General features: G+C 46.5%; 6 protein-coding genes across 6 annotated transcripts; 4 read left to right on the top strand and 2 right to left on the bottom strand.

Annotated features, from left to right (window-relative positions):
• Positions 1-2,526: 2,526 nt before the first annotated feature.
• On the bottom strand, positions 2,527-4,164 carry PMZ80_005593 (uncharacterized protein; the record flags this gene model as incomplete). The annotated part of the gene is made up of 3 exons (XM_064874012.1): positions 2,527-2,810; positions 2,978-3,836; positions 3,961-4,164. 3 exons carry the CDS (start codon positions 4,162-4,164, stop codon positions 2,527-2,529), a joined length of 1,347 nt encoding a protein of 448 aa, XP_064729734.1.
• A 3,728-nt stretch (positions 4,165-7,892) lies between these two features.
• PMZ80_005592 (uncharacterized protein) lies at positions 7,893-8,588 on the top strand (the record flags this gene model as incomplete). The annotated part of the gene is made up of 1 exon (XM_064874011.1): positions 7,893-8,588. One exon carries the CDS (start codon positions 7,893-7,895, stop codon positions 8,586-8,588), a length of 696 nt encoding a protein of 231 aa, XP_064729733.1.
• Positions 8,589-8,660: 72 nt separating this feature from the next.
• On the top strand, positions 8,661-9,068 carry PMZ80_005591 (uncharacterized protein; the record flags this gene model as incomplete). Its single annotated transcript, XM_064874010.1, has 1 exon — positions 8,661-9,068. One exon carries the CDS (start codon positions 8,661-8,663, stop codon positions 9,066-9,068), a length of 408 nt encoding a protein of 135 aa, XP_064729732.1.
• Positions 9,069-9,493: 425 nt separating this feature from the next.
• Positions 9,494-9,763, top strand: PMZ80_005590 (uncharacterized protein; the record flags this gene model as incomplete). Its single annotated transcript, XM_064874009.1, has 1 exon — positions 9,494-9,763. The coding sequence occupies one exon, from the start codon at positions 9,494-9,496 to the stop codon at positions 9,761-9,763; it is 270 nt and encodes an 89-aa protein (XP_064729731.1).
• A 1,236-nt stretch (positions 9,764-10,999) lies between these two features.
• PMZ80_005589 (uncharacterized protein) lies at positions 11,000-12,799 on the top strand (the record flags this gene model as incomplete). Its single annotated transcript, XM_064874008.1, has 5 exons — positions 11,000-11,244; positions 11,290-11,488; positions 11,543-12,066; positions 12,124-12,239; positions 12,291-12,799. The coding sequence occupies 5 exons, from the start codon at positions 11,000-11,002 to the stop codon at positions 12,797-12,799; spliced, it is 1,593 nt and encodes a 530-aa protein (XP_064729730.1).
• Positions 12,800-13,151: 352 nt separating this feature from the next.
• Positions 13,152-13,440, bottom strand: PMZ80_005588 (uncharacterized protein; the record flags this gene model as incomplete). The annotated part of the gene is made up of 2 exons (XM_064874007.1): positions 13,152-13,213; positions 13,272-13,440. 2 exons carry the CDS (start codon positions 13,438-13,440, stop codon positions 13,152-13,154), a joined length of 231 nt encoding a protein of 76 aa, XP_064729729.1.
• Between the last annotated feature and the right edge of the window lie 427 nt (positions 13,441-13,867).

Here is a 13,867-nt window from a genome sequence, read left to right as displayed (position 1 = left end):
CTAAAGAGGCGCTATTCTATATAAAGTCCTAATTACCTAGAGTAATTTCCTACTTATTAGGCAAAGAATTAAATATACTAAGCGCCTGTATCTCGCGCTTTAATATTCTAAAGGAGATATTATCTAAGTAAGCGATTATCTCATCGATACGTACCACCTCTTCCTCGGCTTCGGCTAAATTTATTTTAGTAGCCGCTAGCTCTACTTAAGCCTTCGCTAATACCTAGTGTATACCTAATATAGTAGTACGCAGCTTAGCTAGCTACTTTAACTTCTCGCGACGCTTTTATTACTTAGCTTTTTTAAGCTCTCCTACTTTTCGGAACTCTTTTAACGCAAAAGTTTTATTATACGACTACTAGTATAGTACGCACTTAGCACACTTTACTAACTACTTTCTATTGTAATAATATACGACGTTATTACTAATATACGCCGAATACGATACTATAACTTCGTTTCTAGTAATAGCGATAGCTCAGTAAATTTCGAGGTTACGCTTAGATTTAGGACGCTCGGGTTTTAAGGATCGTTTTTACCTAGACTTAAGAATATAATACTACGATATTATAAGCTATAATAAGAAGGAAAATAAGACGCGATACGAGATATACTAAGTTATATACTTACGTGGACGTAAGTAGGCTAAAGAGGGGAAAGTGTTACGAACTATAGCTATAGGACGGCTACGGGTAGGATATAAGTAAGTCTCTTAAGAAAGCCTAGTACGTATAGAACACTAAGGGTGTTATATAACTTCTAGGAAAGGGAATTCCTAGTATACTAGTTCTATAGTATATTAGTATACTCGCTATACTAATATACCGGTATACTAGTATACTAAGCTAAGACTTTTTATTTAGGACTATAGGAATAAGTATATAGATTACGACTCTTCTTTAGTACAGTTTATAGTCCTATAGTTAACCTAAGTTATACTAGACCCCCTACCTATGTATAACCCGACCTTATATTAAATACTCACTAGCCTAATATCCTACTTAGCTTACTTAAGTAGAACCATAGAGGTTCTACTCGTACCATTACTGGTCACGTGGAGACACCGGCCTCATAACACTTTCACCTGTCACAGTTCTGAAAGAAACAAATTTGTATTAGACAACCATGTCCTGGTCCCCCAAAGCAATTCTCTCGCTCGTCGAGCTAATAATCTACATCCTTCTCCTCCCTATAACTACTTACACCCTCAAGAAACATGGCCGACCATCCTTAGTCGCCCATCTCTATCTTTACATCTTCATTGTCCTCCGCGTCACCGCCGACGGCCTCGCAGTTGCAAACCAGAACCACACATCCACAGCAGGCGCGATCGTCAACTCAATCGGTCTTTCACCACTTCTGCTCGCGATTGCAGGGTTCACCGGCGAGGCGCGATCTTATCTTCCGAGTATACGCCAGCAGAAAAATGCGCTCAAGATCGGTGTTGCCATTGAGCTTGCGCTACACTGCGTCATCATTGCTGGCGTTGCGCTAATGGCAAGGGGAAGCTCCAATGCTGCGAAGGCGACAACTCAAACGGGAATGAATACGGGCCGAACGCTTGCGTATGCTGGTGCGATCTTACTTCTGATTTCCTGGATTGCGGTTCAAAGAAGGCGAGTTCGAAGCGGTGCAAGACCATGCCAATCCATACCGCTCGCGGGGCGTTCAACAACTATGTCTGAAAAGAGAGAGCCATTATTAAAGACAAATTATGCTCACGAGATTCTTGCTATAGGCTGTGTGTGCCTATGCGATCTAGTGTCTTGGGTCCATGAGTTCCCTAACGGAAAAGCCGATCTATGGGACAAACACACCTGCAAGCTCTCCATTGAGTGGCGGAAAGCGATTGAGACAGCTATTGAAGGACCCGTCAAATCTCGTTGTGTGTCCTGGTGTTTATGATGGCTTCACAGCGCGCTTGGCTCTTGCTGCTGGTTTTGATGCTTTGTATATGGTAAGGACAGATTTAATACCGAGTAAACTATTTTGAGTACACTAATGTCATCATCTAGACTGGTGCAGGAACATCAATGTCAAGGCTAGGTTGGACCGATCTAGGCCTGGCAACGCTCAACGACATGCACGACAATGCCGAGATGATAGTCTTACTCAATCCATCGATACCATTAATAGCAGATGCCGATACTGGTTACGGTGGGCCTATCGTGGTGGCGAGAACTGTAACTCAGTACGCCCGTGCCGGAGTCGCAGCCCTTCATATTGAGGACCAAGTAAGGCTCACGAAATATCGGATGAATCACTCTTCTAATACAAGGTACTGGGGCGCCCCCAATGCGAAAAAGATCGGCAGGTCGGCTATCTTGATATTCCAGCCTGTTCTTCGAATGTCACCGAGCTCTAGACCGCCCTATTTATGCTGAATTGGCATACGGTGAGCTTGACAGTACGAACATCGCCTCGGCTGTGCTGCTTTGTCCGTAGAGCATCGCAATGACTTGATTCTGCGGTGGTGCCGGAGCCGTCGTCAAGCATGCAGTCGCTCGCCTCAGTCATGGATGTTATCTATACTCGTTCCATTGATAAAGCCGCCTGCAAGTGTCCAATCAGCCGCCTGACAAGGCTGCGATTCGCCCACAGCTCCATGCGAGGGCCTCCATCAGCACCAGTGTCGTCGAGGGTGATTTCCTGCTCCCGCTTTCTTATGTTTGAGACCACCTTCCACGACCTCAGGCCTAGTGTGCATAATGCAGCTCCAAGGAACATAAAGCCGACGAAAAGTTGTGGGCGTAGCCAAGGGGTGGCATTCCCTGTTCCTGAGATCAATTTGACAGCAATAGGTTGAGCGACTGTGATGCTGTGTTAGCCTTTTTCTCGATAGGGGTTAGTCAAGAGACGATAAACTCACAAGTACAAGGCAACACCAGTAATATCCAAGTCATGCTCAACGCTGGAGGCAATTCCTTCAGCCCTACAACTTCCACCCCAACAGGTGCTATCGTGGACCAAAAAGTACCAGCTACTGTTCCTGCCATAATGGCGAAAAGTAGCACCACGGCATAACTAATCGCGAATGTCCACACAAACAGACACAGCAACCCGCAGAAAGCAGTCATCAGCATTGCCATGGTGATGCGACCTACCCTGTCGCTGCAGAACCCGATGACGGGACGGCCAATAGCAAGCCCGAGACTGAAGAGGGCGCCAGCAACAGAACCTTGGGACGGAGAGAGACCCACTGATGCGGCGTAATTGGGAAGAGAGTAGTAGAGCACGATATAACCCAGTTCACTCATACATCCCCATCCCACAATCAGCAGGATCTCAGGGCGGGTGAAGAGGCGCAGATCGAAAGCCGTTTGCCTCGGCTTCACGTGCTTGTTGCGATCACGTATCACGAGTGCACTGAGAGTGTTCGCTGCGAACGCTGATGCAGCGAGAATCCGAAACGTCCATGCCAGCCCAACGGCCTCAATTAGCGCCTGTGTAGACAAGTTATATGCCAGCCCGCCAAACCCTGCACCGGAGGCGGCAATGCCCATTGCAAGGCTGCGGGAACGGCCAAACCATTGCGGAATGACGCTTAGGGAACCCACGTAGAGGAAGCCCATGCCATAGCCGAATGCGATGCCCTGGGCGAGGAGTAGCTGGTAAAATGTAGTGGCGAAGGAGGCGCCGAGGAGGCCGAGGCTTAGGAAGAAGACACCGATAAGAAGAGTGATTCGTGTTCCCCACAAACGAGTTGTTATATTGACTAGGGGCGAGATAAGCAAGGCCTGGGAAATCGAGAGGCCGCCGATGAAGGCGAAACCGAAGTGTGTGGCGCCAGGAAAGGTATCGTTTGCGAGGTAGAAGGCCAGAAAGACACCAAAGGCCTAAGAAGATTCTGCTTGTTAGTAAGTATAAGGTTTTGTGATTTTTATTCCTGTCTATGCCTCTACAAACTCGCCCCATCCATAACATTTGGTGACGGCTCTTTCGTTAGCGCCAACAACTCACACTATTTATTCCCCAAGCGCATGCATTTAGCACAAAACAGGCAGCAACACACCACCAGCCGTAACCGCCGTTAGGTGGAATGTCCTCAATTCCAGCAGCACGCTCTGGAGGGGCATTGCCTTCGAGGTCGATAGCTCGTCCGTTGGAGGAGAATGTTGGTAAATGAAGGGGAGCCGATCGTGGGATCGGGACTTGCGAAGACATTGCTCTCAAACGAGTTATCGAGTTACGATATTTGCTGGGTTGGGGTGTGGGAAGAGACAGACGAAGGTCCGAGTCGACTGATGCCAGTTGAGCTATATACTCAGACTAGTGCCGGCTTGTGTTCGTCTTGGAGAGATCCGAACCGGGTGTCACGGCTATGAAGGTTGGACACACCCGCATCTGTGACCAACTGCATAAGTACTGGAGCTGGACAGCGAATTTGTGGAGCATTAGGCCACCATGCAATGAATAAAAGCTTAGATTTGGAGAAAGTGGTGAGGTAAGCCTTTCGACGTTGTCGCATGTCCGACGCCTAAGTAGGAAAATCGATCCTGTGCAAATCAAACGTGCGAACTGGATGTATGCTTGCTAGTATAGTATTCTTGTTCATCAAGCAACAAGCCCCTTCCGTGATGATAATACGAGGTCTTAGGCTGACCGGTTCTGGGGTGAACTATCGAGTACCCGCAGTTAGAGCTCACGGATACCTGCATTACGTGGCGGCTACTTAGATATAGGTAAACGCATACACCGTTACCATCGCTTCCGGCGCTAGATAAGACGGTTTATATAGCGAGTTAGTATAAATTCACTTAGGTATCGCTATATTTACTAGGACGATACCCTACTCGATTTAGGTAATCGTAAAGCTACGATATTATTATATTCCCCAAGAACAATCTATAGGAACGAATCTGGCCACGGAAAGACAACCTTTTATTCCGCTATTTAACTGAAGAAGCAGAGTCCATTGATCTATCTCTTAGTTCTCAGTCGCGGAAGTCCTCGGCCACTGAGTTCTACCTCTACGTTAAGCTCCAGCGACACGTGTTTATCGACTGGCTCTTAAATATCTCGGAAAGGTGAACCTAAGGCATTATACTATAAGGTAAAGACATAGCGAGGTAGATTACGTAGGTCCGGTGCGATAAAGAGCCCATAACCAGTGCTATGACTTAGAAGCTCACTAATAACGAGCCTACGTCTTTTACTCTAGGCACGAGCCACTTCTTTAGCTATAGCCATTATAAACTCGTCTAGAACCGCCGAATTATCTCTTACCTTTATATCCGATATAAAGCGACCTAGCCAACTAGCTAACAAGAGGTGCGACGATGCTATCCTCTAAGTAAGTTATTCTAAACATATCCGTAGGCTATCGCACGACCGTATAGAGCTTTTGTAGGTAGGGAATTAATATCTTACTTCCGTATTACCGATATCTAAAGTATCTATAATCCGCTATAGATATCTTATAGTCGCTATTCCTTTCTTATATAACTATATATTCGTGAAGCGGTGATATTTAAGGAAAGTAGGAGTATCTATTCCTATTAGGGGTTGTATAGCGTTAAATATCTATTAGTAAAAGAATACAGCGAAGCCCTAACGAAATGCCCTACTAGTGTGTTTCTAGTTAACTAGAATTTCTTTATTAAGAAGTACTTAAACGAATAAGAATAGTCCTAGGCTAATACTATTATACTATTCTAGTACTTTCTCGTTACGCCGCCTACTATAGGTATAGTAGTTAGCTAAAATAGTAAGAAAGTCCTATAGATACTTAATACGGCGTCGCTAAAGGTCTGCTATAATAATAGATAAGAGGGTATATCCCTAGTACCTTCTATACTAGTAGAACGTCTAATATCGCTTTGCTTTATATAGTATAGTTCTTTATATAAAATATTTCTATTTCGTATCTAGTTTAGCGTCGCGTTAATAAGCTAAGGTAAAAACAGTAAGTTAAGTACGTAGTTTAACAGCCGGTATCTTAATCTTGTCTCGTATCGTACTAAACTCTAGAATATTCTATTATAAGCTAAGCTCGTACGGAATAAGGACGAATATCTTCTAACCTATATAGTATTTAACCTAAAAGATCTAGTATCGTCGCTACTAGGGATTAGAGACGAGACGAATAAACTACTTTAGTACTCGCTAGAAGCTAGCTAATTTAAGAGATAGCGGTAAAGCTATAATAGTCTTATCTTCTATACCTTAAAAGAGAGATTTATCTAGTAGTATATATAGAGTATTTAACTTCTATTAGTAATCTACTTTAGTCGTTAGTATTCCAACTAAGTAGGGACTTTTAGTATAGAGTTAATCTATTAAATATATTACGATCTAATACTTTTTAATATCTTCTTAATTAAGATACTAGCGGTTAATCTAAAAGCTCTTTATTTTAATTTAAGAAGTATAACCGAATAGCTAGTAAGTTATTTATATATTATAGTATAGTTAATATATATATAAGTAGATTAAGTAAGAAAGCCTAGTATATAAAGATAAGATAATAGGATTACGTAACCGATAAGAGTAATTAGTAAAATTAAAGGTAATTAGTACAATTAGTACTAATTATATTAATTATAAGTAATTAAGCTAATTAAGAACTAAGGACTTATAAGTATATAGATATAGGCCTCTTATATATAGTTCTATAGTCTTTATAGTTAATTTAAGTTATACTAGAATACTACTTATATATGACTTAACCTTATATTAAATACTTACTAACCCTATATCCTACTTAGCTTACTTAAGTAGAACTACTAAGGTTCTACTTATACCTTTACTAGTTACGTAGAGATACTAGCCTTATAATACGTTATTATAGTAGTATAGGAGGCCGATTAACTTATATAGTATATACTAAGGCTATTCTTACTTATATCTATATAAACCTTTCGCTTTCGTACGCTAAAAGTCAATCGTATGATATAAAGAAAATTCTTTGTGTAGGTATAGCGGTAGTAAGATCTAAAGAGAGGTACTCTTAAATTCGTGGTTAGATTAGTACTTAAAGTATAATATCTCCGTATTAGTAACTTTAAGACTTCGTATCTCCCTACCCTATAGAAATAACTATACTGAAACCTATATGATTATTATCTCTAGTATACTATTTATTACCAAACCACTAAGTATTCTTTACTTTAGTACCTAAATAAACGAGTTGTAAATGACTGAAGTTTCATGATTTTGGTGAGGCAAGCATGCAATACGGCCGGCGAAGTCGAAAGCGGCATTTAATCTTGACACCAAGCCTAAGGCTCGTCGCACCTAACGATTCGGAAGCATAAATTCGGCCAGTCTGTTTGTCCGGTCGGAGCCCGTGTCACTCTTATTGGCTCGTCCGCTTCCTTCGCCTGCTCGTCGAGTTCTTTACAAGTTCTGTTGTTGTTACCAGCAAACTCATCCTCAATGCTCTGATTAGCCCAAGTAGCTCTGACAGCCATAACACCTACATCAGAGCCAGGTCTGCAATGGTTTCGAAGCGCAAAGCTTCGGAGTATGCGTCGTTTGATGGACGATGTGTTCAGGCAAAGACGGAGCACCAGTCCCTACACCTGCCCGACTTGCCCGTCGAGGTCCTGGATCAGATCCTATCGTATGTAATCGAAGCGCCTGATTGCCCGTACTTACCCCCAAATCCCCATCTAAACATCAAGCGCTTCTTCCCAAGCTCCGCGCTACACGTCAACCAATACCTCAGACAACGCGTCATATGACTGATTGCGCAGAGTTGTTTATGGTTAGAGGTCCAATGCTATCTCAAGGAGATCCGTTACTGGTTGGACGAACTGCCCAACCTCTTCCAATATCGCATATCTCCCAATTGGTCTACGATTCTGCCCGAGGGGCGCCCTACAGTTCATCTCGGTCTAGGTCTCTTCCATAAGAACCGTCGGACGACACGGTCTATTGCTGACATCAATATGCAAGGGGTCTTCTTGGTTCCATACAATTACCAGCTACTAATGACATTGATATTTTGGTTGAAGGCCGCCCCAAAGGTATCCCAAAGCATATCATCTGGTATCAGTAACAAGCCGACCCATGGCCGATTCAAGAATCAGTTCGCCAGCGAAATCTCACCTGTCATTGAGTCTCTACGCTCCGATGGCGTTGAAGTGCAGTGCCAGAATCTGACGCTGAAGACAGAACAGTCTGGACATTTCGAGTTGAAACTAAAAGACCATCCAGGTGACATAGCCGCCTTCAAGCAAGCCTCCTCGCTACTGCAAGAATCTCTGAGGCTTAATGAAGAAGGGCGTGTGCATGAGGCCTGTTTGTTGGTTCTAGTTCAAGGCGCCATCATGACCGACCGGGCATACGGGCTGCCATTGGACTGGGTTCCGAAAGAACTCAGCAACTCCGAGTGGACAAGCAACCAACTCGCCTACGTAAGGCTTGCTACAACTCGCATCTTGTGCATCATAGAGCAGATGGCATTCCATGCCTTTCGGTATACACTCACTCATAACGGGCCTCTATGGGAGCTGGTGCATCATGCGTTCTTTGCTATGGCAGAAGGAAATCGCTGGATCAACGTATCCGCGCGCTCCTTGTCCAGACTATCCGAATCAGAGATGGCGACTGCTCATTTCATACGCGGCTACATGCTCGAGTAGTGTGCTGACCACAAGCTGCGTCCAATAAAGAAATGGGATCAGGCCCATATATACAGAGAGGCTGTAGCTCAGATGGACTTTGCTGTGAAAACACAGGTGACTAACCAAGGGATGAAACCATTTCTAGAGAGATTGCAGACAAAAGTGCAGAGGCTGCCTGAAGATCCGACCAGCGTTGCAACACCATTTATCCGCGTCAACTACATGGACGTGGACGGCAGGGACAGGACCTGGGAAGGGGAGGAAACCGTGCTAGCTGATTGGGGCACGGATTTATTGCCCTACTTGCCACGTGCTCAAGCATTGTCAGCGAGGTTTCCTTTACCCACTGCACACCTCGACAATGTGTTGAAAACTTTCTCTAGTGCGACACCACAGAATATTGAGCTAGAAGACCTCACGGCACAGTTGAAGAACTTGAGGGCGGAGCAAGCCAGGCTGGACGCATTGATTGCTGCTGATCCAGCATCCAACAGCTAGGAGTGGGCACCAAGTTCAGCCATGTATCAGTATATAATCGGAGTGAGCAACGCTCCCGAGCCCAGCTGCGTATGAGCAACCTGTGTTCGGGTGCACTCCCGACCTTCAACATGATGTCTTGCGCAGCTTTTGATGACAGTGGGCCGATTATTCAAGACCGATCGTGGAACAGTCTCATTCTGAAATGCGGCAGCTGAATCTGGAGAACAAGAGAGTTGTCTCTTGGCCCGGATACATGTCTCAAAACGCATCGATCTTGAGTCCCAATAACAGTGATTGCTAGTAGATACGAGAAGGGTCAACCACATGCGAGAGGATCTCTGCTTTGAACCACGAACCATCACCAAACTGTTAAAGCCAAAGGAAAATACCCTGCAAACCATTTATATTCAGCCAAAAGTCCCTTCCTCCACTCAGTAGCGACGATGCCAACTGAACCAAGAAGACCATGGACAGATCACCAGGAGGATCCTGAGCTGCTCACACAGTATTGTGACAGCAATTATCCAGACTGGCGAGAAGGCAATTTCACACCTCGTTTTGACCCAGCTCTTGAAGAAGTGGACGAACAGAAAGCGAAGGCAGAGGCTGAAGAGGCATGGGAGCGGACCAAGGAGGAGAAGCAGGAGCGGACCAGGAAAGAAAAGTCCGCTAAGCTCACCGAGCTGGAAATCAAAGACTTGAAAGAGGAATGAAACTGGGTCATTGGAGAAGGCGATGTTAGTAACGTCTAGATATTAATGATCCGGTACTGTACCCATAGCCTGATCCGGTGCTTGACATCGCTGTCGTCCTTACAAGGCAAAAGCACGACTAGACTAGTCAATCGCGGAAACTGTGCGCTTGGATTCATCGCAACGGTGCTCTCGGTTCACTTCCGACGGAGCGCCTTTGTCTTCCTGTATGCATGAATATGCTACCTGAAACCCAACAGAGAATATGCACAACTGAGAGCGCATGGTGAAAAATTTTGTCCTCTCTCCGTGTATGAGCATTGAGAATGACCGACGAGCTTGGCCGTGCATGGTTCAGCTTCTTCTGCCGTTGCGCTGCTTTGCTTTATGAACCGAGGCCCGCCGCTTAAACTTTCCGCCTGCGGCGTACAGTAGTGAACACGCTAGCGTAGAACGACTCCGGACATAAAAAAGCTTTTACGACACTTGGCCACGAACAAGTCTGTCAAGCTAAACTGCTTGATTTGAGAGCTTAGCAACCTCTTTTATATTGTATGGCAAAGCCTCGATTGAAACCTCGACCGTGTTGGGAAGTCAACGCGCCACTACGATTCTTCGCACCTGCTAGCGACAGAAGACAATGAGGTGCTAAGGTCCAACAAAGCTATCGCGTTGCGTCTGACTACTAAGCAAAGTGCTTGGTCAGGCATAACGAGGCGGCATCTCCCAAAGTGGTGTTTGCACCAGATATTATGATCTGTGCTCGATCCACCGGCACAGTTCCGCGCTCTCCGTAGCCGATACGCCGCGATTGCCAATGCCACGCCTTCCCAATTTCCCCAGCTGCATCCCCGGACTCGAAGGAACTCCACCGCTCCTGCCTTGATTCAGTACATGATTTCCTCGCTTATGCATTGCCGGCAAATGAGCTCTCTCACCTGATCCTTTCCATCACTGTCTGTCCTCGGTATCTCAGTCTATCTTCTGCCGAGCAGCAACCCAGCTAAGTATACTAGCAGTCCTATTGGCCATGCACCACAAGGTCAGCAATAGTATGCAGACAGCTGCAGTAATTCTGGCCGTTCTAGAACCCTACTCGCGCAGCGTCGCAGCTATGTGGACGGACACTCGCTTCCAGCATTTAGGCGCGCCAGTACAAGCTCCTCTCGCACAACATGAGTTGCTTATAACCATGACCCGGCAGCTTCGTGTCTACCACATCTCTGCTGTCCAGCTCATTCGGTGTCAGTATTCGCTATGGCAAGCAAAAGATTATCCTCCGTTGGCGAAAAGCATCTCGAGACTGGCGACTACCAGTCTCACCATAGGAAATGGAGCGCCCAAGATGCCGAAGCTGATGCTCTCGGTGGTCTTCGCACAGTCGAAGTTGGTCTCGCCGCCGAGGAGATTAAGGATACGGTTGAGCTTGATGCCGCTGAGCAGAAGAGGATCCTGAGGAAGGTCGACTACCGGCTCATTCCATTGCTGACATTCCTCTACCTGTGAGTCAATTCGCTAAGCCTACGGACCTCACTAATGGCATACAGCATGGCCTTCATCGACCGAAGCAATATCGGTAACGCGAAAATTGCTGGCATGAGCAAGGACCTCAAGCTTGTTGGACTTCAATACAACATCGCTTTGACTGCCTTCTTTCCGCCATACTGTCTGCTCGAGGTTCCGAGTAACATCATACTCAAACTCCTCCGGCCTTCCATCTGGATCACGATCTTGCTCTTCAGCTGGGTATGTTTACTTTGGATTCAAAATCTCGGAGAAGCTGAGACTAACGTCGTGAAGGGACTCGTGATGACCCTCATGGGCCTGGTCCACACATATGAAGGCCTCGTCATCGCTCGCGTATTCTTAGGGGTGGCGGAGTGTGGCTTTTTCCCAGCTGCAACCTACCTATTGACGATCTGGTATAAGAGGTATGAGGTGATGCAACGCATGGCCATCTTCTACGCTGCAGCGTCTATGTCTGGGGCCTTCTCCGGCCTTCTAGCATACGGCATCCAGTTTATGGATGGCATCGGTGGTCGACAAGGTTGGCAGTGGATCTTCACCCTCGAAGGAATTGTCCCTGTCGCCTTCTCCTTCATACTCTACTTCATCCTCCCAGATAGTCCTGAGACGGCCAAATTCCTCACCAAGCACGAGAAGGAATTCATCGTCAACCGTCTTGCCTTGGAGACAGGTTCGGGTCATGGACGCGTTACGAACAGCGATCGAATCGGGTGGCGCCATATCAAGGCTGCTCTTTCAGAGTGGAAAATTTGGGCCGCTGTCGTGATGTTCTGGGCAAACTCCATCGGGACATATGGGTACGTCTTGTCGTTTTCTTCCACAAAAATTCATCACATTAACTAACATGAGAACAGCTTCACGGCAACCGTTCCAACCATTGTCCAGGATCTGGGCTATACCGCTGCCAAAGCACAGCTAATGACGATCCCGGTTTATGTCTTTGCCGTCATCTGTGTGCTTGTTGTTGCTCGTAAGTACCAATCCATCACCCTAAACGCTTCACACTCACCTCTGATTTCAGACTTCTCCGAACGTGTCCAACAACGCACACCATTCATCATGCTAGGTTTCTCAGTCGCCTGCGTTGGCTTGCTCGGCATGCTCATTACCCGCCGGTACCCCGACATCCCTGGTGCCTCGTACTTTTTCCTCTTTCTCGTCGCGGCAGGGCTGTACAGCCCCTTCGTCTCCATCGTCTGCCTCGTCGGCAATAACCTTGCACCATCCTCCAAGCGTGCAGTGGGTATGGCATTACTCATCAGTATAGGGAATCTTGGAGGCATAGCTGGCAGCAATATCTTCCTTGCGGCCCAGGCACCCAGATATCCTACGGGCTTCGGAACAGGCTTGGGTATCTGCCTTGTCGCAATCGGTATGGCGTATGTGCTGAGGGTGGCTTTCAGAAAGGAGAACGAGAAGCGGGATAAGTTCATGGAGGGGAAGACGGATGAGGAGGTTCGGGCGATGTATACCGAGCAGGAGCTGTTGGATCTGGGCGACAAGAGTCCGTTCTTTAGGTATACTCTGTGATTGATCTGATATGGTGTGAGTGGAATGAATTGGAAAGGGGCGAGGCAACCAAGGGACAAAACCAGGTGACGAAACTGATTCTGAGTAGACACCTGGACCAATTCAAATCACGCCTATCGCAGCCGCAATCAACGTTCATGTACCGTTCAATTCCTCAGTACCTCGAATTCTGTATGACTGGATGCCAGTCGTGCACAGGGAAGATCGTCCTGTCTATCTTACACTCATAGATCAATCAAATTATGGTGAAGCAATCATTTCTTCATTCAGTATATATGCATCTGGACTGCCAGAAATGCTCCCTCATCATGACATAAGGTTGTACACCATCGTTTTATGCCGGCTACTCTCCTCATTTATTCATCTCAGCCGCCTTAGCCTTCAGCTCGTCCTTGCTCTTCGCCTCCGGCATGTCTTTTGGGTTGCATTAGTTTCTGCCGCATGAACATAGGTAGACGGTCGGCCTGCTTACTATCTGGCTTCTGAGGACCACCTGCACGACCGGTGTTGAATGCTTGCTCGACTGCACCTTTGTTCTCATCGTGGAGGGGGTGGTCCGAGGCATTTGAATCCTTGGAGTCCTGGGCGATCTTGTCTGTGAGGTTTGAGGGGGCTGTCTCTTCAGATGAGTGGGCTGGCATCTTGATGGATGTTCTGACGGATCTTTGGATGAATTTGAGGTGTGAAGCGGTTCTCAATTTCGAAATGTCAAGATGGAAGAGTTCAGCGGCAGGCCTTGCCAGCATATATCATCCTGTTTGCCTTCCTCGTGCTCATGATGTCGCACCTTCCTGTTTGTTTTCTCGATGACGTGGTTGGTGGGGGTCCTCGCAGCAGCGCCCGCAGGCGCAGCCATCTCAAGCCAACTTTAGTGGCCACGTGCTTCTCCTGCTCCTCCATTTCCAGGCATCAACACCCGTTGGACTTGCCTGGTTACAGACCCTCTATGCCGCAGGCCTGGCATCATCCTTGTCGATCCTCTTCCTCTTCGTCAGCCTCCCATTCGCTTTCCAGGCATTATCATTTTCACCATCCAATAACCGCGAGATATCCCATTCAATTTCTGAA

Source organism: Knufia obscura (assembly GCF_036327395.1).
Source record: "Knufia obscura strain CCFEE 5817 isolate CBS 148926 chromosome Unknown scaffold_6, whole genome shotgun sequence".
NCBI lineage: Eukaryota > Fungi > Ascomycota > Eurotiomycetes > Chaetothyriales > Trichomeriaceae > Knufia > Knufia obscura.
This window is presented reverse-complemented; position numbering and strand designations above follow the sequence as displayed.